General features: G+C 36.7%; 2 protein-coding genes across 2 annotated transcripts in view; one reads left to right on the top strand and one right to left on the bottom strand.

The window, feature by feature from the left end:
• The window catches only part of SIDL (SIDL trafficking protein particle complex subunit 10), a 35,472-nt gene extending 14,387 nt beyond the window's left edge, over positions 1–21,085 (bottom strand). Inside the window, exons 1-7 of the mRNA XM_085957006.1 lie at positions 20,732–21,085; positions 20,425–20,642; positions 18,155–18,544; positions 17,135–17,434; positions 12,075–12,290; positions 11,525–11,778; positions 11,250–11,432 (exon numbers count right to left, since the gene is read on the bottom strand). Of these exons, the coding sequence (XP_085813132.1) occupies positions 11,250–11,432; positions 11,525–11,778; positions 12,075–12,290; positions 17,135–17,434; positions 18,155–18,544; positions 20,425–20,642; positions 20,732–20,858 (1,688 nt within the window). The 5' untranslated portion in view covers positions 20,859–21,085. The remainder of the gene's footprint in view (positions 1–11,249; positions 11,433–11,524; positions 11,779–12,074; positions 12,291–17,134; positions 17,435–18,154; positions 18,545–20,424; positions 20,643–20,731) is intronic.
• A 1,263-nt stretch (positions 21,086–22,348) lies between these two features.
• Positions 22,349–23,598, top strand: LOC147065058 (vacuolar ATPase assembly protein VMA22-like). Its single transcript, XM_085957005.1, has 2 exons — positions 22,349–22,433; positions 22,666–23,598. Exon 2 carries the CDS (start codon positions 22,675–22,677, stop codon positions 23,158–23,160), a length of 486 nt encoding a protein of 161 aa, XP_085813131.1. The 5' UTR covers positions 22,349–22,433; positions 22,666–22,674; the 3' UTR covers positions 23,161–23,598.
• Positions 23,599–25,504: the final 1,906 nt, after the last annotated feature.

Raw genomic sequence — 25,504 nt, 5'->3', positions numbered from 1 at the left:
CTACTCTGATTTTGTCGGCTTTGTACCATGACTTTAGTTTTGTTTTCATTTACTCTTAAGCCAATCTCTAGTGCGGCCCTTTGGAGGTGGTCAAATTCTTTCTTCACAATCTGTATGGATCTACCCATCATGTTGAGGTCGTCTGCGTAGCCAACCAATTGGCTCGGTCTGCTTAATATAGTGCCGCTCCTGTTCACTTGAGACTTTCTGATAGCGGATTTGAGGGCTAAGTTGAACAGCATGGGAGCCAATCCGTCTCCTTGCTTAAGACCCCGAGATACTTCAAAGCCCTCCTCAAAGCCTGACTAGTTTTGGTGGGATTTCAAAGTCCAGAAGGACAGTGAATAGTTTTTCCCGGTCGATGCTGTCATATGCCTGCTTAAAATCAATAAAGAGCTGATAAATGTCCACATCGAATTCCCAGCATTTTTCCAGTATTTGGCGAACTGTGAAGAGCTGATCCGTTGTAGACCTTCCTGCCCTGAAGCCAGCTTGATATTCACTTACTATGTTTTCCGCGTAACCTTCCAGTTTTGTCTTCAGGATCATTGTGAATACCTTATAACTTGTGCTCAGGAGTGATATCCCTCTAAAATTTTCACATCGCAGTCTGTCTCCTTTTTTATTTATTGGACAGATAATGCTGATCTGCCAATCCGCTGGAATGCTTTCGGACTCCCAGATTTTAAGCATTAACTCATGCACTGCTGCTATTAATCGGTGTCTACCATACTTTAGAAGTTCTGCAGGGATGTTATCGGCTCCTGGTGCTTTATGATTCTTTAGTGTCATAATAGCTCTTTCGGTTTCACTAAGCGTGGGTGGAGAGATGCATAGTTCGTTGCACTGGTGCTGTAGTCGCGGATCCGGTGGAGTATTTTCATCCTGTAAGTTAGGGTTCAGGAGTTCCTTGAAGAATTCCATCCATCTTCGTTTAATTCCTTCTTCATCACCTATAATCTCTCCCGTTTTCGTCCGGCATAGGCTGGTGGTGGGTATAAATCCTTTTTTGAAAAAGACAAGACTTTTTTGACAAGTGGGTGAACACTTGACAAGTTTTATTACGGCAATAAACGGTTCCGGCGTAAGGTGAAACCATCATAAACGATTCGGTTCGGCTTATTTCCATGGATACCCTATAAAACTGTGAACTAACGAGCCCCTCCTACTTTTAACCGCACTTCGACTCCAGCGACTTCCGGTTATTGCCTAGATCTTCTTGTCGGACAGTACGTATATTCAATAAACTTCTAAATTCTTGTGTATTATTCAATGATATTCATTTGTAATCAAATATATTAATTGACATAACTCAAAATATGGAAATACAGTAAAACCTCGTTAATACGAATTCCAAGGGACCGAAAATCGAAAATAAATTCGAATTACGAATTATGAATTATGAAATGTATGGGGGAAAAATATAAAAATTTTGAAAAATTTTTTTTTTTTTGATTTTCATTAATATTGTTTACGATCACAGATGTGCCAACCAAATTTCTGGTTCCGTGTGTTAATGGGTCATAAAATGTCAGGATTTTTTTTATTACCTTCTTAACCCGATCGGCGCGGTGCGTAAAGTTTCCATACATAAAATATATTGTCCGCGGTAGGTTTTTCGAAATGTTATTCTTCGCTGTATTATAATAAATACGGTAGTTAAAAATTGTGGGTACAACTGTTATCATGCCTAGATACATAAGGATCCAAGTGCCACACTAAAACACATAATCAGTCGGAAGCCAACAGCGGTGGAGTGAGGTTGTACAACTTCACTTGCGTATTCTTTTCGCTATTCGCCTGGTTACTCGCGAACGTTTATAAATACGTGATACAACAAAAATAATATTGTTTGTAAATGAATTTGACAATAAACTCAATATGTGTTGTCCCATGTGATTTTGACAATCAGTGCCAGTGCGTGAGAAAAAGTGAAGAATATTTATTGTTGCACGGATAGTGCACTTTGTATGGTGAGTGCGTCAAACGCTGTGAAGCGAGGGGTTGTCCACACTGTTATCTGTTCACACTGTTGCGCGAATTCCAAGACCGCGTGAACGGCAAAAACAATAAAATGGAAAACACCGCAGTGGAAGTGAATGAAACCAAAAAAACGAAGAAGGAAAGAAACGATGATGAGAGGAAGTGGTTGGAGAAAAAGAAGAAGAATGGCAGACGGTGACCTCTGGAAAAAAACCCAGAAGAGACTCTGGGGTCACTCCAAAGGGAAACCAAAACATAACAAGGCAGGAGTAAAAGTACAGAAAATTTACAATAAAAATTTAAAGACGTACATCCAAGTAGAAGACGAAAAAGAAGCAGATAAAGTGAAACAAGCTGGAGAACTCAAAGATCTCAGGTTTTGTGACCAAAGAGAATGACTCCTCTTATGGAGTAATAAGAAAAGTCGATATTGATATGGACCTCCAAGAACTGCAAATGGAAATCAAAAGTGATGCAAAAGTAATCAACCTTAAGAGGTTGACAAGAAAAGGTGATACAGGAGAGCTGACAAAGACCTCGTCAGTCAGTATTAAATTTGGGGAGAAAATATTGCCGAGAACAATTTACATATATGGAGTCTCTTTTGCTGTAGAACCGTATGTATTCAGGGTTATGCAATGCTACAAATGCTGGCGATATGGGCATATCGCGAACAATTGCAGACGTACAGTAGAAACGTGCCCTAAGTGTGGTGAAAACCACAAAACCTGCGAAAAAAATGAGGAAATTACGTGCATCAATTGCAAAGGTAACCACGCGGCAAACAGCCAAAAATGCCCAAAGTGGCAAGAGGAAAAGAATTGCAAAGAAGCAATGAAAAAAATGAACATACCTTTCAAGGAAACAAAAAAAAAATATGTTAAATAATAGCTATGCGGACATATTAAAACAAAAAAAAATCATAGGAAGAGATGAAAGCGAAACAATTCAAAAAACTAAGGAAATCAATAAAAGAAAGAAGAAGCGGTGGTAGAAGCTTCAGGCTCAACAATAATAGCTACAGGTAGTAGCGTAAAGCCTACAAAAAATAAGAAAAATTCAAAGGGGAAGACAGAGGTTAACGCGATGGGAGAAATTATGAAAGTCTTGCTGAAAGGGGGAGACTGGCAGCAGATCATTAAACAACTAATAATTAAAGCAGTGGACTGGGTATGCAAACACTTCAAAGAAGGACACTTAGGGGAAATTCTAGGGGAGGTTCTGCAGCAAAATGGATAATAAAAAACAAATTAGGATTTTACAATGGAATGCCAGAAGTATGAAGCAAAAAAAGGATGATATAGAACTCTACTTAGTAAGACAAAAAATATCAATAGCATTAATCTCAGAGACTTGGCTGAGGTCTGAATTAGACTATCTGAAATTCAATGATTACACGATGTATAGAAAAGACAGAGGGGATGGATACAGAGGAATAGCGATTCTGGTGCATAAAACACTGGCGTCTAAAGAAAAGACCCTACAAGGCCTTCCAACTGAACTGGAGGCATGTCAAGTCGAAATCAGAGGGACACAAAAACTAAAAACAGTGACAGCAATATATTGTAAACCCAATGTTACCATTCGGAAAAACGCATGGAGCAGGCTCTTCGATCAAATGGGAGAGGGATCAATTATGGGTGGGGATTTCAATGCACACCACCCAATGTGGGATCATATACTTCGAGACGCAAGAGGAGAGGATGTCGCTGACGTTTGCCTTGACTCTGACTTAGTAGCGATTAACAATGGACAAAGTACCAGGGTCGCCCCTCCAAATCAGAGAGGAGCGGCACCGGATATAACATTTATCTCCAATGAGCTGGTACTGGAAACCGATTGGAAAATAGACTCCGATACGATGGGCAGTGACCACTTACCCATTATCATCGAGTTTGTGGAAAATCAATGCCAAACAGAAATTATCCCAAGAAGAAATTACCCTAAAGCAAACTGGGAACAATATCGAGAAATTATCTCAAATGACATAGACAGACTTACAGAACCTACCAGAGATGTACAAGTAGAGTATGATATATTGGAGGCAATATTGAATAATGGGGCAAATTCAAGCATTCCGAGACTCAAAGTATGCAGTCACCCAAACTTTAGACCAAAACCATGGTGGAACTCCGAAGTATCAAAGGCAATCGCTGAGAGAAGGCTTGCCTATACTCGCTTCAAAAAAATCAGTTCAACAGAAAACTACCTAGAACTAAAGAAAAAGCAAGCCACAACTCGAAAAGCAATCCTAAAAGCCAAAAGAGAAAGTTGGAAAGCATTTTGTGACTCCGTCAACTCGGAGACTTCCTACTCAGAAATGTGGAGAAAAATGAGTTGGATGAAGGGCAAATCGGGAAACAAATTCAAAAATCAACTGGATGAAAGCATGGCGTCACTCCTCCTTCAACAACTAGCAAGTAAAAGTGACGAAACGAAGGAAGAAATCGCAGAACAGGAAACATATAATCCTAATGATACAATGGATGAAATTCTTACAGTGGCGGAACTAAGATCAGTAACCAAAAATAAAATAAAGACACTGCCCCCGGCATGGACGAAGTTTCATATTCCATGATCGCTCAGCTGCCAGAGACCGGAAAAAATAAACTAGTGGAGATATTCAACTTAATCATGGAAACCGGCAAAGTCCCTAGGCAATGGAAGGAAACGATGATTATCCCAATCTTAAAACCAGGGCGAGACCCTACCCTAGTGTCGTCAGTCAGACCAATTGCACTCATATCATGCATGTGCAAAACGTTCAACCAGATGATTGCAAGAAGAATCGAATGGTTTGCAGAGAAAAATCAACTATTTCATCACAATACTACGGGATTCAGAAGGCAAAAGTCGACTCTGGAGAACATAGGCAACCTAATACTAGACATCAATGCAGCACAGGTCAAAAACAAAGTAATTCTGACAACATTCCTGGACATCCAGGATGCGTATAATAATGTGCATGTGAAAGAAGTGTCAAGGGTGTTGAATGAATGGGGAATCGGTGGGAAGATCACTAAATATCTTAAGCAGTATTTAAATGAAAGAAAAATCACCATGTGCATTAATAATGAAAAGAAGAGTACGGTATGCTCAAGAGGCCTTCCGCAAGGAGACCCCCTATCCCCATTACTATTCAACATTCTTACAACTGACATATTAAAGTTAATAACAAGGGTCAACATTGTACAATATGCAGATGATTTCGCACTTTTTTGTTCGGGAAAAAGAGTAGATGAATGTCAAAGGTTAATGCAGAAGAGTCTTGACGAAATGAAATTATTATTGGAAACTCGAGGCCTCAAAGTAGCTCCCAGCAAAACTAAGGTGGTACTTTTTGCCAGAGGCAAGAGACAAAACCAGCTTAATTAAAAAATCGACGGCACTATAATAGAAAGAGTAGACACTTATAAATTTTTAGGTATGAACCTGGACTATAGACTAACGTGGAAGCATCATATTAGTCATTGCGCGAATAGCCTGACACAACCTCTGAACATACTCAAAGTATTGGCGGGAGGTGGGTGGGGCGTACACTCCATTCATATGAGAAGGTTATACACGGCACTCATTAGAAGCCGATTAGATTACGGGAGCATGTTTTACCACTCCGGTGCCGAAACTAATTCGGTGAGGCTAGACCGCATCCAGTCGAAAGCATTAAGAATATGTGGAGGATTTATCAGGACAACACCCATTCACGTGCTACAAGCGGAACTCAGCATACCTCCACTGAATGTCAGGAGATGGGCACTGGCTACCAAGACATGGATGAAGTGGAAATCTATAATAGATAGCCCCATATTGGCAAAGGTGAATCTCCTATACGAGCTTGTTGAAAGCAATATATACTATGAGAAAAGAAAGCTCCCACTACTGGTAGGAATCCTTAAAGCCACAGAAAGTTGGGAGGTATTAAATACAAAATGCCTAGGTATGTATTCGCTGAGGAGGCCAGTTGGTACCTACGACATCAGCTCTGTTATCCAACTAGAGGTCAAAGGAATAGACAAACCAAAACGGAGCATAGTATCTGATAAAGCAAGAGAGCGTGTCGAAAAAATGCTGACAGAGAGGTACGCAGCATGGAGCCACCTTTATACAGATGGATCCAAAGATCAGAATAGAGCAGGAGCAGCTCTTGTGATGCCAGAAGTAGGTATAAACAAGAGCTGGAAGCTAAGCCCAGCAATACCAATAATGACGGCGGAACTCATCGCGATAAACGAAGCAATTAAATTCACTTTAAGCGATGATTTCTCGGCGCAATCCGCTGTCATTTTAACAGACTCCAAAAGCGCTTTACAACATCTTGCCGCAGCAACTCGCTCACATAACAGTAAAACCATAGCATACCACATCCTTGACCAGATCGACGCCAAGAAAAATAGAGGAGATCTATGCCTTCAATGGATCCCATCGCACATGGGCATTGAGGGAAATGAAAGGGCAGATGATCTGGCAAAGGAAGCCGGCCAATCAGGGGTACCATATCAGTGGATACCAGAAAACCTGGACTGGAATGAGGCTATAAAGAAAATGTGCCATAGTATGTGGATAGATTTTCACCATAGGGCATCATTAGAAAAGGGGAAATGGAGTAAGTCGATTCTACCATCACCACGAGAGGTGCCCTGGTTTGTAGAGTCTTCTTTGACGAGGAATGAGCTTAAGTTAATACTGAGGCTAAGAACAGGGCACACCATGGGCAAAAGATTTGACGTCCTCATGGGAAGAAGCGAATCGCAGCTCTGCGATGAATGTCATGTTTTAGAGGACATTGTACATATAGCACTGCAATGCCCCAAATATGAAATTCACAGAGTACAGCTGCGAATTGCAGATATCTATGAGAATGTCGACGAATTGAAGGGTGTCCTGGTGGTGGGTAAGACGGAAGAGCTAGGCAAAATTGTAAAGTTTTTTTAACAGAATAAAAGTGAGGACCTGATCGACGGATCCCCTTCTAGAAGAGAAGAGGCGATATGACAGCGAGTCGCAGTCAAAGCCTCGGTAAAATCACAAAAAAAAACACATAATGGAGTGTTGAAGTTAGCTGTGTTTACTTTAATAAAATCAACCATAGTGCTTTGCTCTGATAAACTCTGTAGCCATTTTCGATGACAAAACACGAGTTCAAAGACTGCTTTGAAAGTGCGCCGATGAAGACATTAATCACTCACTAATTTTATTTTACTCATGTTAAAAACACTTAAAAATGCCATAAAAATTATAGAAAATAATAGCTTTTATTGGTGACTTTTGAGTTATTGTTAATTAGTGTAAGTTTTGTTGATGACAAATACATTAAAATTGGATGGCTAGTCACCAGTTTTATTTTCGTGGCATGGATTTCAGCATTTTACATGTTTTATGGGCCATACTAATTTAAGCGTAAAGGTGAGTCCATCTTCTTCTTTGCCCATATCCGCCCCTTAACTGGAGCATATGGACACCACGCGGCGCCTCCAAGAATCCCTGTCGCTCGCCAGTCTTCTTGCTTCGTTCCAGGTCAAACCAGCATCCCGTAGCTCCGCCGTATACACTCTGTAGATTGTATTTAGCGGCCTTCCAGGACGCCGGAATCCGGTCGGCTTGAAGAACAGGCAAGCCAGGTTAAAGTTCTCTTCTGGCATCCGCAGCACGTGGCCGAGCCAGGTCCAACGTCGCCTCTTCACTTTCAGCGTGATGAGAGGCTGCTTGGTACGTTCTCTTATCTCCTCGTTGCTCCTAAAGTCATACCACCGCACACCCAGTATTCGTCGCAAACATCTGTTTTCGAAGCTCAGTATACGGTTGCTCTGAGCCTTCGTAAGGTGCCATGATTCGCTACCGTAAAGCAGCACCGTCAGAATGCAAGCGTCGAATAGGCGGCATTTGGTTTTGACGCGAAGAAAACCAACGTCTTGTGCAATAGCACCTGTCCTGATCCAGATTTCCCTCTGATTAGCGATGGACAGAGCATCGAGAGCGTCGACAGCTTCAAGTACCTGGGGATACACATCACGGGAGATGGCATTTTGCAGAAAGAGCTCGCTATCCGAATGGGAATGGCTGGAGCAACATTCAACTCGATGCGAAATGTCTGGGACTCACGATTGAGTCCATACTGGTTGAAAATATTATAATAAATTCTTTGTTATTTTTTTTTTAGTGAAACTTAGATTTTATAGATTACTTTTCAGTTTTATTGAGCATTGTGTTATGGATTGTCATTTTATGTTTTATAAAAAAAACAATATTTATTTTTTTAAATTGCGTAAATTTTTCCAAGTGCTATAAAAACATTTTTATGGGTAAGGTTTTAAAAATTTATAAACATTAAATTGCACGCGAAGATAATATGTAATATAGTTGAAAAGTCAATATTCCATGATTTATATTTTATATTATATTGTATACCTACCCGTGTGTGTTTTTTTATCAAAAATTTATACATTTTGTATATTCCTTCATAATAATTCGTAATTTATTGGTAAAACTTGCAATCCTCTAAAATATAATCTCTATATATATAAAAATCTCGTGTCACGATGTTTGTGGTCGAACTCCTCCGAAATGGCTCGACCGATTTTTATGATTTTTTTTATGTATATTTGATAGGTATGAGAATAGGTCAACAAGTATATTTCATATCGCTAGGTGATTAGGGTATCTCTATCCAGAAAATTTTTCTTTTATTTTTTTGACTATCTTTTTTTTGTATTTTTTTTATTTGGCAAAAAAAAATACCTATAACCCCAAATTTTCACCCTCCTACTCCAACCCTCCCATTTTTAAATCGCGATTTTATTATTTTTGTATGAACAAATTTAACCGTATTTCAAACAGAACGAAATTATTTATGTTGTTGAATGACAGATAGCGGTTCGAAAAGAATTCAAGAGAAGCGTCGCGTCATTTTGACATTTCATTCGGCATATCACAACGCAGTGCGTGCAAAATTTTGTACGATTTATTTTAATTTATCTATTTTTATGTGCGTGTATTACAGTGCACAATGCCAGCAAGAAGCAAGGGGGGCCATTTGGGCCGTCGAACTAATAAAGCAACAAACATGCGACATAGTAGAGCAGAAAGAACAGACGAACAAATCCAACAAGATAACAAAAACTTGCGTGTAAGCATGTCGCAATTGCGTGCATCTCAATCACAAGAGGCACGAGCTGAACGAAATCAACAACGACAATTGGAACGGAGCCAAGCGCGCCGGTTCATAGTTAACACGCGCAGAGCAAATGACCGACAACGCCAACAAGTACATCGAACATTAACATCCGCTTCGTTCCTTCATCTCGCATTCGAGTACGAGCCAGATATTGAATATTCCGCTCATCCGAAAGTGCTGATTGGTGCTATGGACAAAGAATGTCCCCATTGTCATGCGCTCGAATTCAAACATGAGTCAGCCGGGATGTGTTGCGCATCAGGAAAAGTGCAACTACCAGAAATTGAGATATCACCAGAACCATTGAACGGCTTGCTCATCGGCACGGTTCCAGATTCAAACCTGTTCCTGAAGTCCATTCACACATTCAATTCATGCTTCCAAATGCCTTCGTCCGGAGCAACAGAAATAGTTCACAATACTGCGGCAAATGGTCAACAATTCCATTCTACGTTCAAAATCAAAGGCCAAGTATACCACAAAGTAGGCTGCCAATGCCAAACGAACCACATACATTTTTACAAATCTACTTCATGGGCGCGGCGAGGACATCAATCATGTGGATGTACGTTGCGGCTACAATAGCCTCAATTTGCCTAATGCCAGGCGCATCGTCGGCGAACTGGACGCCCTGTTGAATGAGCACAATGAATTATTGAAATTCTTCAAAGCACACATGCACGAATTGCAAAGTGACAATCACGCTATTGTCATCAATCCTGATAAAACACCAGCTGGAGAGCACGTATGTCGATTCAATGCGACTGTTGTTGACGACATTGCTGGAATCATGGTTGGCGACCGCACATCGACGCGAGAAATCGTGATTCGAAGAAGAAACAATAATCTGGAATTCATCGCTGACACACACCGTTCATACGACGCTCTCCAATATCCGCTAATTTTCTGTAAGTCACAAGACGGATATTGCATAAACAGTAAACAACGAGATCCTGTCACAGGTAATTCATTCATTATGAACATCATTACTCATTTTGAATTGAGAAAATGAATGGTTGATATTTTTTGTTTTTATCGGCGGTCATCGTCTATAACGCTCTATTCCTCTTTCTGTCATAGATCCAATCCCCACACACTTACGATACATTCGTTATTTTTTTATTTAACAACCAAAATATTCACTAGAAATAATTTATATGGCAGAACAACGTTTGCCGAGTCAGCTAGTAATATATATTTTTTCATTCCGTGTGTACGCATATTTACGACTTTCAATAATGAGCTCGATTTATGACTTTGAAACAATTGGGGTGACACATGAGTAATAAATGACATAATCCAGAACACAAGTTCAAGTACATTTTTAGAAATATTACGACAAATTTCTTTTCATTTTTTGGTTGTCTTTTTCATATTCCCGCACATGATGTAAAAATCGTGCTGAATATTGATGAATATTCAACTTTACACGGTAAATACTCGGCGCACACTCAACTCGAATGAAATATATTTTGTATACCTACTGCGCAGACGCAGAAAAATACCGCGTAGATTTGAACTGATGCAATCGTACCGGCGAATCTCAATAGATCGAGGGGGTTCGAAAGATTGATGTTTATGAAATTAAAACAACATATTTTTGACAAAGTTATCGATATGGCGGTACGAACACGAATCAGAGCATTTTTCAATACAAAAATCAATACTATGCGTGAAGTATTTCCTACTTTACCGACATTTCAATTTTCGATATCAGGTGGTGCGACATTCGCCCAGTATAAGAGCTTATGTTTAAAACAACATATTATGTCCCATCCGCGGCGATTGGGTTAAAATAAGTCATTTATGATGTTTTAAGAAAAGTCTGTCACAATTTTCAATGACTGGCTCACGAAATAGTGTACTTTATTACGATATATTGAATATTTTTATATGCCAGGACTCTACAGGACATTAATTAAAGGTATGGTTTTATATGAAAATAATGTTCAAGGGACTTTTTTTTTGCGAAAATTTTGAATTATCCGTGTTCTTATGAACGAGTTACTGTATTGCAATAATTTTGTGTATATAATTGAACACGTCGAACCATCTGATTTAAATAAACATTAATCAAAAGTATAGTTACACATACTTTTCATTGTCAGCCATTTTGTGATAACAAGAGACAAGTTCCATCCTCGTCTGAGCGGCCAAGTCCTTCCATCCTTGCTCTTCGTACGACCGTAAGGCATCTAACAGAAACACACACGCTTTGCCCGTCTCTCCGAGTTCGCTGTAGAAGGAGGCTAGGTCCCGTCCAATCAAACGGGCACATCTGGAAAGAGTAATAGTGATTTGGAGAACGCACTCTGCGAAGTAAAGTAACTAAGCAAATCTATGCCAGATAAGCCATCAATAGTGATATACCTTAATCTTCCTATATGTTTATAAGTCCCCATAGCTAATTCCGCTAGCTCCAGGTAGTGAGTTTGAAACGCCTGTTTGGAGCCGAGGGTCTCTTTTAACCTATCGATTGGAGTGGTACAAATGGAAGCGTTCGGAGTATTGATGGTTTCCATGTCACCCATCCCGGCCGACAGGGTTAGAACTAAATGTAATTGAGCCGAAGATGGGTCAGGAGTTCCCGGTAGCAGACCACATAATTTTCCCAACTCGCAGAGCTGAAAAACGATAAGATAATTACTGTTATAAATAAAATACTTCTATAAGAAATGAAAGTTAGCCATTCTACTGGGTTAATGCTCTGTGTCCAAACACACATATAAAAATAAAAACATGAGAATTGGCCAGATCCGAGATTCGATCCGAAGACCTATGACTTCAAGCGAACACGTTCCCGTTCGGCCATCGCGGGTGCTAATTCAGATTCTGTTTTAATATGACATTTATGTTTCTTCTTTCTTCATACCAGTAAAAGTATATAGAAATAATCAAAGTGAAAACTGTTATGTAGGACCTTGTCTTTGGCATAGTGCCACAGCGGCGCTTGGTGAGTGGCGCACTGCTGCACCACTTGATGAGAGGCGTTGGTGGCGAGTCTCTCACATGTCTGCAATACTTCCAGGCAGGTCAAAAGTGCCCAGCAAGCAAAGGCACCCACCGGCACGTTTATTTCTAATAATTGAATCTCTTTTATTGTATTATGGACCACCGACAGGCATCTGTTCGCAATCTGAAAGTATTTAACGGTCTATTAATATTACGATTCTTTTGTAAGTGTATGGACACAAATTATGAAATTTCTCTGGATTAATTTTTGAAATGATTAGATGTGTTATCGTTACTGTGCAAAAATCTTCCTCAGAAGAAGACATTTGACAATACTAGGGCGTTGAATGGTAAAAACAAAATAAAATGTTATTTTGTTACAAATTCGTATTTCCCAGATTCAAAATTCTAATTTTATATTGAAAATCTCTCTTGGCATATAAATTATATCTTCAGATTTATAAATCATAACTAGAAATTTGGCAAACAAGATACTTTCATTTTAAATCAGATAAAGATTAATTTAAAAATTCGACTGTCATATTGATTCATATACTGTTTTTATATTGAAATAAAATTGGTAATAATGTGAACAAAATATGCATCGAAAATCTTCATTTATTGCATTTGAAGATAATCAATAACTAGTCCTGCCATCGTAACTCGTAATTCATTGTATGGCCTGAATATAGCCGACCTTGCTTTCAATAGACCTAGTACTTAATGTGGAAAATGATTTTAATATAACATGGATAAGTATTGTATTACTATAAAAATTACACTTGATAAAAAGGTGACACAAACATACACCCATTTCTTATCACTTTGTATGTTTCACAATTTTAACTATCAAACCAAAATGTACCTAACATAATTCAATATCTATAAAAATAAAGACCCCGAAGGCAAGAGAACGGAAGGCAATTGATGCCTTTGAGATGCGGTGTTGGCGCCGAATGCTTCGCATTTCTTGGACGGAGCACAGGACGAACCAGTCAATCATCCAGAGACTGAAAATAAAGGAACGGCTCTCGACGATATGTCTGAGAAGAATTCTGCAGTTTTTTGGACATATTGTCAGGCGCGGACCGGACAACCTGGAAGACTGGTAGTTTTGGGTAGCCTCCAGGGAAGGCGATGCAGAGGAAGAGCGTCTGCGCGATGGAGCGACCGAGTGAAAGAGCTGACTGGGGGCACCATCCATTCTGCACTGAGAGAAGCGGAAGATCGAGAAGGATGGAAAGTCTCGGTCGCTCAAAGGATGGCGAAATTTAAATGTGGTCACGATCCTCAGCCGTGAGTGCACGATCAAGAAGAGAGAAGAAGAGAGATAAAAATAAATAAATAGAAATTGAATAATAGGAAATAAAGAATATTATTTCACATTTACTATAATAGCCTACTAATATTACGGTATTTAACTTTTTGGTTGCCAGAGACGAGATATCTCGGTAAATGGCGGAGTACCCGTATGGCCAGAGACGAGATATCTCGGAAGTACTTTTGGCGGCGTATTCTTGCGCCGTATTGACTTTTATTGACAATTTGGTAAAAACGGAACATACATTGACATCTGTTGAAGTTCTCAAAAATGTTTTATAAAGTTTCTAAATACTTTTCTGCGATTTATCGGTAAATTTCGAAAACTGTTTCCGCTGATAGTATACAGATGTCATATTTAGGGCTGCCACTTGACTTTTAAGATATTCATTATTTCAATCGATTGTTTTGAATGCGCGGGATTCTATTTTGCTCAATTTTTGTGCGTTTTTCGTTCTATTTTCAAATATTATTACGAAAATATTTGTTATTACCTGTTCGCTCCGATTTTATCAGTGTTTTGCTAGTGATATCGGTTTCTTTTCATAACTTTTAAAAAAATAACCTATTCCTTTATGCTAAGTGTTTGTGAATGTTGCTATTTTTTTAGTAATTCGTATTAAGTTTCGGTACTTGTTCTATATAATAATAACATTTATTTATTTACGATATTCCTCTAAAAATGGATGCAGAAGACTTATTGAGTGAGTTACAACAAGATCTTGGAATTACATTAGAGTCAGATGACAGCGATGTAGAAATGGATGATTCAGAAGGCACTTTCATCAGTCTGCTGGACAATCTTCACATTTTCAATGGCAGACTCCGAACATACATCAGTTTGATTGTTCATTATCAGGTGCAAAACTTGGTAATCAAGAAATGACAGAGTTGGATTTTTTCAAAATTTTTATGGACACTACACTGGTCAATTTTATAGTCAATGAAACAAATAAGCAATTTCTATATGTCAAAAGCCAATGCGAGACATTATCATGGAGGCTGATGTAATGGAAGGAGACTTCCTTGAATGAGATGTATTTATTCCTCGGAGTGTGCATGCTGATGGCCGTTAATTCAAGAAACAGACTAGTTGACCGTCGGTCTACCGATCCCTTTTTAAACAGCCCGATTTATTCTGAAACCATGTCGAGGAATAGATTTCAGCTCATTCTTAGAATGTTGCATTTTTGTGACAATAAGGAGCAGGTTCCTGGTGATCGTCTTTTCAAAATCAGTTTTGTAGTTGACCATTTAAAAAAAATGTTCAAAGATGCGTTATACCTCTACATGAATTTGTGTATAGACGAAAGCTTGCTTTTGTTCAAAGGGCGTTTAATTTTTAGACAATATATATCGTCTAAAGCAAGCCGTTTCGGTATAAAATTCTTCGTATTATGTGACTGTGCAACAGGGTTAGTTCTGCACTTCATTGTCTACACAGGGGAAACCACTGAATATGTCCAACATCCAACATTAGGAATGTCCGGAAGCGTAATAATGACGCTTTTGGAACCCTACTGTATATCGATAATTGGTATACGAGCCCAACATTATTCAATACATTACACTCTCTAAAAACGAATGGTTGTGGAACCGTCCGAAGAAACAGAAAAGGTATGCCCAAATTCAACAAAAAACTAAAAAAGGGTGAAATGAAATCATTTCACACAAATATTATATCAGCCCAATTATGGAAAGACAAACGAGAGGTAGCTATGCTTACCACGCTCCACCCAGAAATTTTAACGGATACAGGGGAAAAAAACACGTCGAGGGGAGGCAGTTATAAAACCAGAATCTGTACAGGATTATAATAGACATATGGGGGTTGTAGATAAATGTGATATGGTATTATCATCTGTCCATTTTTCAAGGAAGACTTTGAGGTGGTACATAAAATTATTTATACACCTGATGGACCTATCTCTGCTCAACGCGCATATCCTGTACACGGAAAAAACCGGGAAAAGAGTTCCTCTTGCCACCTTCCAGTTAGCAGTAATAAAGCAGTTGGTATATACGCATAAACAAGAACAACCCAGTACTTCTCATGGCAGAAAAAGAAAGGCAGAATTTCCATCACGACTTACAGATAGACATTTTTTGGAAAAACTACCACCGACCGAAAAAAAATCGTCCCCGACTGCGAAGTGCATTGTGTGTACTAGCAACAAACTAAGAAAAGAGTCTAGTTATAGGTGTAAAAAATGCAAGGTGGCTCTTTGTGTTGTACCGTGCTTTGAGAAGTACCACACAATGGAAAGTTACTAATTTTTCACATTTCAAACTATATTTCATTGTAAGATACCTGATAAATAATAGTTAAGTGTTAATATTAAATTTAATAAAAACATGCGTGTTTGACTCAGTGTGGCAACCATAGATGTGACAACCCTGTCTGACAATGAAAATTTTAAATTGGTTTAACTTCAAGAATAAAACTCTAACAATCGATGCGGGATATAAAATTTGGTAAGTAAATTATAATTTAATAACACAACAAAAAAAAAATTTTTTTGGACAACTTTTATTTTTACAAAAAATATTCGGCCCGATAAGCACTGCAGCGTAATTTATTTGCGGCTATGAAAAGGTTAATTGCCTTAAAACATTTAAGGCTCCCCAAGTTGTCTCAAAATATTCCATAATATGCGGCTGACGCAAACGCAAGTTTTTATATAAGAATTTAGGCAATACATAGTTATAATAAATTATTAAATCTAAATATGTACATATTATTTTATCGTCATTTTCGTGCTGGGACAACTGTTGATTGATGTATTTTGCGAGTCCAAGCATAGAGTTTTCAATCGATGAATGAAATATTTTGAATTGCTCCCTACGCAAATTTACCGTAAAACTTTTGTATATGAGAAAATTTTTTTTTTTTTTTTCCGACCATATCCGATCCTGATAGGATCATATGGGCCTCCACAGAGTGGAGGTTTGTATTGACAGATTTTGTTTTTTACGAGAAATGGATGTCAGCCACTTGCTCAACCTATTAGGTCCATACCCTGACACACACAAATTGAAAAACAATATGTGTATTTGCCAGACCCAGGATTCGAACCTGGGACCCACGGCTTTATAGTCCAACGCTTAAGCCGCGCGGCCACCGTGGGAGAAAATATTGCAGTCAAAATTCATGTCTCAGCGATATAATTTCTCAATTAATCAAAAAACAACATATCTGTCTAAATAGTTAAAAAAATTTACGATAAAGTCAGTTTAAAATAACATACGATAACTGCTTTTATTTCTTCAATATTTCGATGCGAATATGATAATTCGTTTGGCATAGCTTTTAAAAAAATCTCAGAACATTTGATAACTTAACTAAAAATCATTTCTGATGTTTCTACTTGGGCCAAATTATTAATCACTTTTAAAGAGAATTTAAATTATAATAAATTACTCATTGTAGTATTCAATGGTCATTGACATAATATACTTTATAATTCATGTATAGTTTTTGAATTTATAAATGGTGGTAATCTATTAACTATTCAATATTCATATTTATGATAATTATTTGACTAAATTTAACTATGATAATGAATTATTGAGAATATAAAATACTATCAGTAAAACGGAATAAAATAATACCCAATAAATTAACTATGACAATGACTCGACATAAAATAGTAACGCATGATAACAATCGCTGTTAATTTATTATCAATTGTTATTCGGGTCACATACCTCCCAGGGTCGGCAGGTCAATAGCAGCATAGCGCTCTGACGTTGAAACAGATAAGTTCTGAAATCAATTAAAGTGGCTTTGCACTCTTTCAACAGCTCTCGTCTCTTTAGTGGTATGTTTGGAGTCAAGTTGATTCCTTGCCACATCTCTATGGGTATTTGAAATGTGGCCAACCACTCCGGGCTGTGTCCGATGGATGAGTTCAGCACGAACTGAGTAAAGAGAGCGTCTAACTCATCGTATTGGACCAATGCCTCATCGTATAGCCCGAGCATTTCTAAAACAAATGCTAGTTGTTCCTGAAACAGACAACGAAGATTATTTGAAAAAAATTTAATTACCAAAATATTGAAATAAATCAATAATAATAACAAGATAAAAAGAACTTTTTATATACCACGTTTTTAAATTTTCTGTTGAATCATATAAACTTGAGAATTCTATGTATCAATAAATACTTTTTTTTGTACTTGATAGAAATACTGAATAAAAATATAGAATACTGAAATGTCATTTTGACATTTCATATTGATTTCCATAGTAATGCACGTATACATTAATAATTTAGTTGCTAGGACCCCTTTAGCAACCAATAATAGTGTTTTACTTTTTACAAATTTTTTCCGAAATAACTTTCTATACAAAACAGAATTAACTGAAAATGAATTCAATTCTGCTTAAAGATGGCTAAAAGTATTAAAAGAATGGATTGTAATCGTGTTCTGATATATTCTAAAAGTTTCAAATGTCTAGCTAGTCGGGAAGTTAGTTAAAAATCTTCAATCGTCCAATACAAATCTTGGACAAACAAGAAAAAATTTGTACTGGACAAACAAGAATACGAGCTAATAAAAACTTGGTAAAAATTAACCAAAAGGCAATTTTCGCTCCTCAGTGACGCATACAGACTTTTACAGGGTGAAGATTTTTTATGAGACTCTTGAGTCGGACTCCGCCTTAACCCCTGTGCTTTAAAGAGAAACTCACTGTCAACATTACTTTACGTTACAACAACTTACTTGTAGTAAAAAATATTCACAATAATTCCACCCCGGTTCGATCCTCCGTTCCCTCTGCTCTCGCATGTGTTCTTCGAACCGTATCAAGCTCTTGTTGTACGCCGTCAAAACTAGATGTCTCAGTCGGGACACCAAGCCTCTCCATGATTCCGCAGACCTCGATTCAGATTTAATTGGGTTTATAACGGACAGACACCTGTCTCCGTGCTTGGAAGCAAAGTCGCTGCGGATCTTGTCCAATACGGTGGTCCTCGGCAGCAATTTGTTAGTCTTTCTAATGTCGTACGTTTCTACTAATACTATCATCCAATCAGTGATGTTGTTCTGTGCTAATACTTTGAACCAGGCTTCAATATCGTCTCTAGTGGTCGTTTTGTATGATTCGACATCCTGTAACAATTAATTTCAATATGAAAAATCATGAGGCATCTGTTTTCACCAACCGATATGTCCACAATACAATATTTGTGGCGAACAATGTTTTTGTGAGTCGAGCCAAGCATAGGTGGTTAATCTTAACATTAGTTTCTTTATCATTTATCCATTGTTTTTATTTCAAATCGCATAAGTCATAAATTTTATTTAATTGAGATCAAGGTTAACAAAAACACTAGTTTAGATGAAAAATATTTAATAGATTTGCAGTTCTTTGTACATAATATGTACGAAATATTAAAAAAATAAATGAGTTACGTAAAAAAGTTATTTCAATGGAACTGGGTCTGAAGTGTCGCCACAATCAAGAATCGTGTAACTTCGAGTTTGCGTAAGTCAGGGTATTTACTGTACACCTTTTATTGTAATAAATATAGGCAAAAAAATATTAGATATATTGGTATTTATTTTGTCTCATAAAGTCCATTTCCATTGGCTTTTGGCGGGTTTTTTGGATGTTATACCTACATATTGTGTGAAATAACACATTAAATAATATTATGTATGTATTTTTTGTTAGATTTTGACCATATGTGGAAAAAGCTGCAATAATCATGGATTTCTATGATTCAGGGGGATTTCACTACCTAATTTAAATTTTAGTGTGTAAGTCACAGTAAACTTTCAATGTCAAATAATCATTTGCTATCGAGTCTTCGCCACAATATGTTAATAATTTTTTTTTTAATCTTACGCGGCTGACCGCAGCAACGCATGGAATAGGCCATAAACGACTGGTCAGTGGGGTTACGCTAAAATTACAAATAATGATGGTATTGTGCATTTGGCCACCTCTCTCTACATACAATAATTGACATAGTCTGTCCTGTCACAGGCAGTTATATCTATTATGTATGTATATAGTAATTAAACAATACCATTACTCCATAACAAATTCCAGTTTCAGGGCTTATCTCTGACAATTTGAGTGAATCTAAAGTATTGTTGAAATGTTTGTAGATTTTGACAGATACTAGTCATAGTATGTGTGAAGTTTGCTGCAAATGAATTACAGTTAATTTAATTTAACCAATAGTTTTACTGACTTTTTTGGGTCTTTTTACTGGTTCTCCGCCACCGCTCGCTGTCATCTGTGTAGTGAGCGCAGTGTTGCCAACCGAACTATATCTATAATTCATTTTGGTTCGCGTACTATTAAAAAAGTAACATTTTCTTCCGCGTACTATTAAAAAGTATAGTACGTAAAAAATACCACAATTTTGAAAAATGGAATTAATTGAATTCGCAGGTTGTGCGAATATTCCCCATTGCTTATTTCATTGCGTTTACAAGTTGTCTATATTGTCGATGTTTAAAGTTCCGTAAAATGTTCGTACTTCAATCACAGCAAATCGTAATAACGTGAAGCGAGGGACGTAGTAAGTATAATCTATATAATATAAATATTATAAGATCTCTGTGTGCGATATTAGTCTATGGACGTGGTCTTGCGTTGTATACTCGCGGCCGCTGTTGGCATTTTTCGGTCGTAAGAGGTGTTTTAATAAAGCAGGACATCGGAATTTCTCGAATTCTCCGTTATGTTTATGTGACAAACAAAAAACTTACATTTTCAACACGTCCTATAATTATTTCTGAAATACTACAATGTCTTGGACCGCGTACTATAATTCGATGACAAAAAGATAGCTGAATTCCAAAATGGCGACTGATAGATAAAGTCGACGGAGAACTAGTAAAAAGCACCACTTTTTTTTCAGCTCAAGTTTCATAATAATGTTTAGACTCTGTTTATATAAAGAAAGATTTATTTAACGCCTTTGCATTTAGCTGATCTTTGGCATGTAGTAGTTATTAAATTTCTCAATACTTACAGTGCAGTCTGTCCAATATATATGAAATACTGGTTGTTTCATTAACATCCAATCATTTTCTCCAGGCAAAATATCCTTTGTAAATTTCTCAAATGTAGCTTCGATAAACACTTGCTTGACAACTCTTCCGAAAGATCGTCGCCACTCACTTGAATCCTGAGGAATAGCAGCTACTAATGGTGCCTCTAGTGTACAAAACAGGTTCCAGTCTCCAGCACCTAAACCAATTATTATGTTGTTATTAATAGCCAATTTACACCGAAACACGTAACTAATATTTTAGAACTTAATAGAAATATTTACTCACATGTTATGATAGGCTTATTCGACATCCCGCTCGCTTGTTTACCTAATCTATCGTTACCCTTCATTTTCTCATAATATCTGTCACAATCGTCACAATTCCAAGTTTCACAGACATGACCTATCGTCATACGTCATTAAATAATTCGTATTATTCATCAAGTTGACGTCTGTAATTGGTATCAATAAAACGATTTCATAGTTAAGAAGCGTAATTCTAACGTTTTGTCCATATTTATAAAATGGTAAGTGAAATCAGAAAATTTATGTAAATCTTATCCGAATTGACAAATACACAGAAATTGACGGTTCGATTATTTATCCAAAAACATCTGTACACGGTGTTCGAAAATTGTACAAAATGATTGTAAATTATTGTCGATGGTATTGTTAGCATTGAAAAATAAATTTATAAAATATGTACTCCAATATCATGAATAATAGTTATATATTTTTAATAGATGTGAAACAATTAATAATAAAAATTCCAGCATGTAATTAATTACGACTTACGAGTATACTGTTATAATATAATATTCATGGAATATTTACGTGTTAAGGAATTTCATTAATTTGGAGCTGACAAGTACCTATACCTATTTTACTGTCATGAGTGCAGTGTTGCCAACCGTACTATAATTATAGTATTTGTACTATAATTTTCATCTGCGTACTATGTACGATATAAAACAGGTATAGTACGCCCAAAATACTATAATTTTGAGAAATCGGAAAAAAGGTTGCCAATAGAAGAAAAACAACGTCAAAATAATCCGTGAGAAGCAAAAAAAATAATCCCCATGTCTTAAAGAAAGTGACGTTAGCCACAGGTTTGCAGTTTGCAAATGCATAATCGATGCGAAATCAAAATGACAAAAAAAAAAGTTCGGCATGTGTCCACTTTTAAATGATTTCTACGCCAGATATATTAAAGCAAATAAAAATCTATCTTTCTTTCTTTTCTTGGTTAGTTTGCTAATGCACTTTCTTGGTTAGTTTCTTCTTGGTTAGTTTGCTAATGCACTTTTCACATTATTTTATTAATAGCAAAAAAAGTCGCCTGCGGCGCTTCTTTATTTCAGAGCTATTAAATATTTTGAATATGTGGTTGAAAAACCCTGACCCGGGGGATCCGCTTCAGGATGTGGGGTCCATGATAGAATCCATTTGTCAATGAACGAAGATGAATTTGGATTGATTACTATTGAAATTGCTAATAATCGAGCATATTCGTCAAAAAATAATGTAATATAAGTAGTAAAACCTTGTTTATTTTTTTTTCATTTTTGTATTCTTAAGTAGGTACATTATTGACTATTTAAAAAGGTGTCTGTATTATTACATGAAATAAGGGGGGGAGGCGTCTAGATTAGATTTTTTAAAAGGGAGTAGTAGTAACCTAAAGTTTGGATACCACTGACTTAACATTTGAATTTTGTCTAAAAAAAACAAGACGTCAATTACCCCACGTATGCAGAAAATTATTACATTCAACGCGTACTATATTTTTTGCCGAAATACTATAATTTTGAAGTCACTGTACTATAATTCCACTTTCAAAATATGGCAACACTGCATGAGTGTCATGTGACAGACATGCAAAATAGTTTATGGTTAATTTACTCTGAAAGTGACATTAGCGAACGTCAGAATAAATATATGTTTAAAGCATTCGATTTAAATAATCTTTATTTTATTAATTAACGGTAAGAAACATTTCTGTATTCACTTCCAATGACTCCCAAGTAGGTCCACGTACTTTCATGGTACTGTTACTAATTCATTTACTTAGTGTTGATGGCAGCCACAGATGTAATTTGTTGAGATTATGTTGTAAATTAAAGCCTTCTAAATCCATATTAAATGTCCTATAATCAAGAGGTAAGGTACTTGTCAATGTATACTGTAAAACTTAATAAATATTTGTGTTTGTTTTAGGTATAAAATATGGCTCAAAGACATGAGGTTTGTGTTTTGCTAGACAAACTCTATTTAGATATGCTACGATCGATAGAGGAAAAAGTCCAGTGTCAAGTCAACATTGAAAAGGCAACCGCTAATGGTAGCATACATATTGCAAAGTCACGTTATATTATGGGACAACAAACTGTGTCTTCAGTTCAATTGCCCACAGAACACACGTCAGAATTTACTTCTTTATCTACCGTTGATCGAGTGAACAGTGACAGCAGCCTAGCAGTTGAAAGCTTTAGCCTCAAACAACACAAGAGTGAACCCGATTCCTCATTTATTAATCCAATCAAATGGTTCGGTTTACTAGTACCGCAAAACTTACATCAAGCGCAAACTATATTTCAAAATGCATTGACTTATGTGGTGGAATGTGTAAACATCCAAAGACATTTAGATTCGACATGTAAAGCTATAGTTAAATTGAGAAATCTCAAAGACAGATTAAAGCCAGAAGAATAATGGCAAAAAATTGTGCATTTTGGTTTATGTCATCATCTCTGTGACAAAATTTAAATTTATAACTTTACTAAACTATGTGTTGTAGAAAAAATAATATGAAATACAATAAAAACACATTCTGACAAAATTTTCACATCGGAGGGTTTAACAGCTCAATCGATATGGTTAATAAGTGTAATTATTAACAATTTGTTTACGGGCCGCACAAAATTGTGTTTTTGCTAATTGCTTTTCAAACGCAAATAACACGTTAATTACAAAATTAATTAAAAGGGCCCGTAAGCATTCGGTTAATTATGGATAATTTATTTAGCTTCCATCAAGTGAATAGGTACTTTATTATTAATTTTTAATAACGTTTACTAATCTGAATATGTACATCTTTATTAATAAAATGTTTTGATGTAAACAATAAAATTCTTTGGAAGAAATAAAAAATGTCAATTTTTTCAAATTTATATGAATCTTCCTACTTAGCGATGGTGCCCACAGAACGCGTCGAGCGCGCGAAGTCGGCGTATTAAGTGTTTATTCATAACCATAATCACACGTCTCTCGCCGCGCATTACCCTTCACCTATGTAATAAGCAGCCCAAGCAGCACAAAACAATTATTTTTACAGCGTCTCTCATAACAAAGCAATAAAAATATTATATTATTTCGGGGCTTGTCATTAATATTTACGACGACATTATTCAACCAGCGATAAACTGAACACGCAATAAAATTAAACAATGACTTCTCTGTAATTAAATAATTGCTTTTCGGCCGTCGTACGACGACGCCTCAAGCAGCGTAATTTTGGTAGCCGTGTTCAATGAATGGACTTCTTTGTATTTTCATTAAATTGTATCGCCGAGAAGCGAAAAACGGTGACTCATGCGGCAGGCGGCGCGCAAGGCATCGTTAAGTCCAGTGGGCGCTGGCGTATTTGATTACGTTGTATTTTTGATGATTTACGCGCCACTTGTAGAAAATTTGCGCGAGCGCCGCACTCGCTGCGTCAATGGGCTTTATGCCTTACACTTCCTTACCCACATAGCGTTTTTCTTGAAAGATCTGGTATTTTTCAAAACCATCTAAGTAGCTCAGTGTTTTGCAACCGGTGGTCCGTGACGATTTTGGCGTTCAGATGCCTGTGCTAATAATTCCAATAAAATCTTCAAAATCCGTGTTTGTGCATTGAGTTTTTGTTCTTAAAATAGATTAATCGTTTTACGTAACTAAATCTACCGCGATCAGATGTTTCACTTGCACTTATTGTTTTTAATATAGTCATTTCAAACCACTGAAACCATTTATCAATATTCCAGAATTTCTATTATTAAATACCTACAGTCGAACTTGGTTATTACGAGGAAGATGGGACCGACTGAATTCGCTCGTTATAAGCGTTACTCGTTATATCAGAGAATAGGTATTTTTAAATGAGCGGTCACATAACACAAAAAGTCGCAATTCAAACAAAAATATACAATTAGAATTTTTCCCCAAAACAAGCATGGCATTTATAAACTACAAAAGAAGTTGTTTATTGTAGGTTTGTTTCTTTCAACCTGAACGAAACAAATCAAATTAAACCATAGACAATATACATACAAATTGTATGAGTAGAAAGTTGACCGGAAATGGTTTGAGATTTGACGTTTGGTTCAGTGTATCATTGAAAATCAAACCGTTCTCGGACCATCAGAAATGGTTTGACATGAAACTTCAAACCGATTCGGACGATCCATAGACTAATGGCAATCTGTCAAAGTGTTGATAAGCATTATTCGGCATTTATATATCGTGAGGTGTTCATGTTAATATATTAGACATTTACACCATAGAAGTTTACTTGAATAATGTATATTATAGATTAATAATCAATACCTATTATTCATAAGTAACCATTCGCGAACAAGAAGCCGCTTTTGGTCTTATTATCTCATCGTAACGGAGATTCGAAACTACAAACTGTGTTAAATCAACCCGGAATGATCTTTATATTACCTACCTAACGAATTTTATCAATTTAAGTAATATGTTCGATTGTTGTCTAAGTCACAAAATCATACTGTCGACATGAACAAGTGGTCAATTATAAAAAGCTCTTATCAAAAGTAATTTTTAAAAACTTGTCATACCTATAAATCTTATAAATTAACTAAATGGCTACCTATTCACGAAGCATTCTTTATATTTTGTACATTTAAAATGAATGAATACGAATTTGTATTATTGTAGACAACGATAGGAGGTTAGAATTTCATAAGAAGTTGACGTTTCAATAAATATGTTTCTGTTTTAGAGACTAATATGTTATGAATTAATTTTAAGTACTGGCAACACTAATTAGTCG

This window comes from Rhyacophila brunnea, unplaced genomic scaffold, assembly GCF_057557595.1.
Source record: "Rhyacophila brunnea isolate RB1 unplaced genomic scaffold, BYU_Rbru_1.0 scaffold_6, whole genome shotgun sequence".
NCBI classification, from domain to species: Eukaryota; Metazoa; Arthropoda; class Insecta; order Trichoptera; family Rhyacophilidae; genus Rhyacophila; species Rhyacophila brunnea.
Note: the sequence above shows the minus strand (reverse complement) of the source record. Positions and strands in the feature narration are given on the sequence as shown.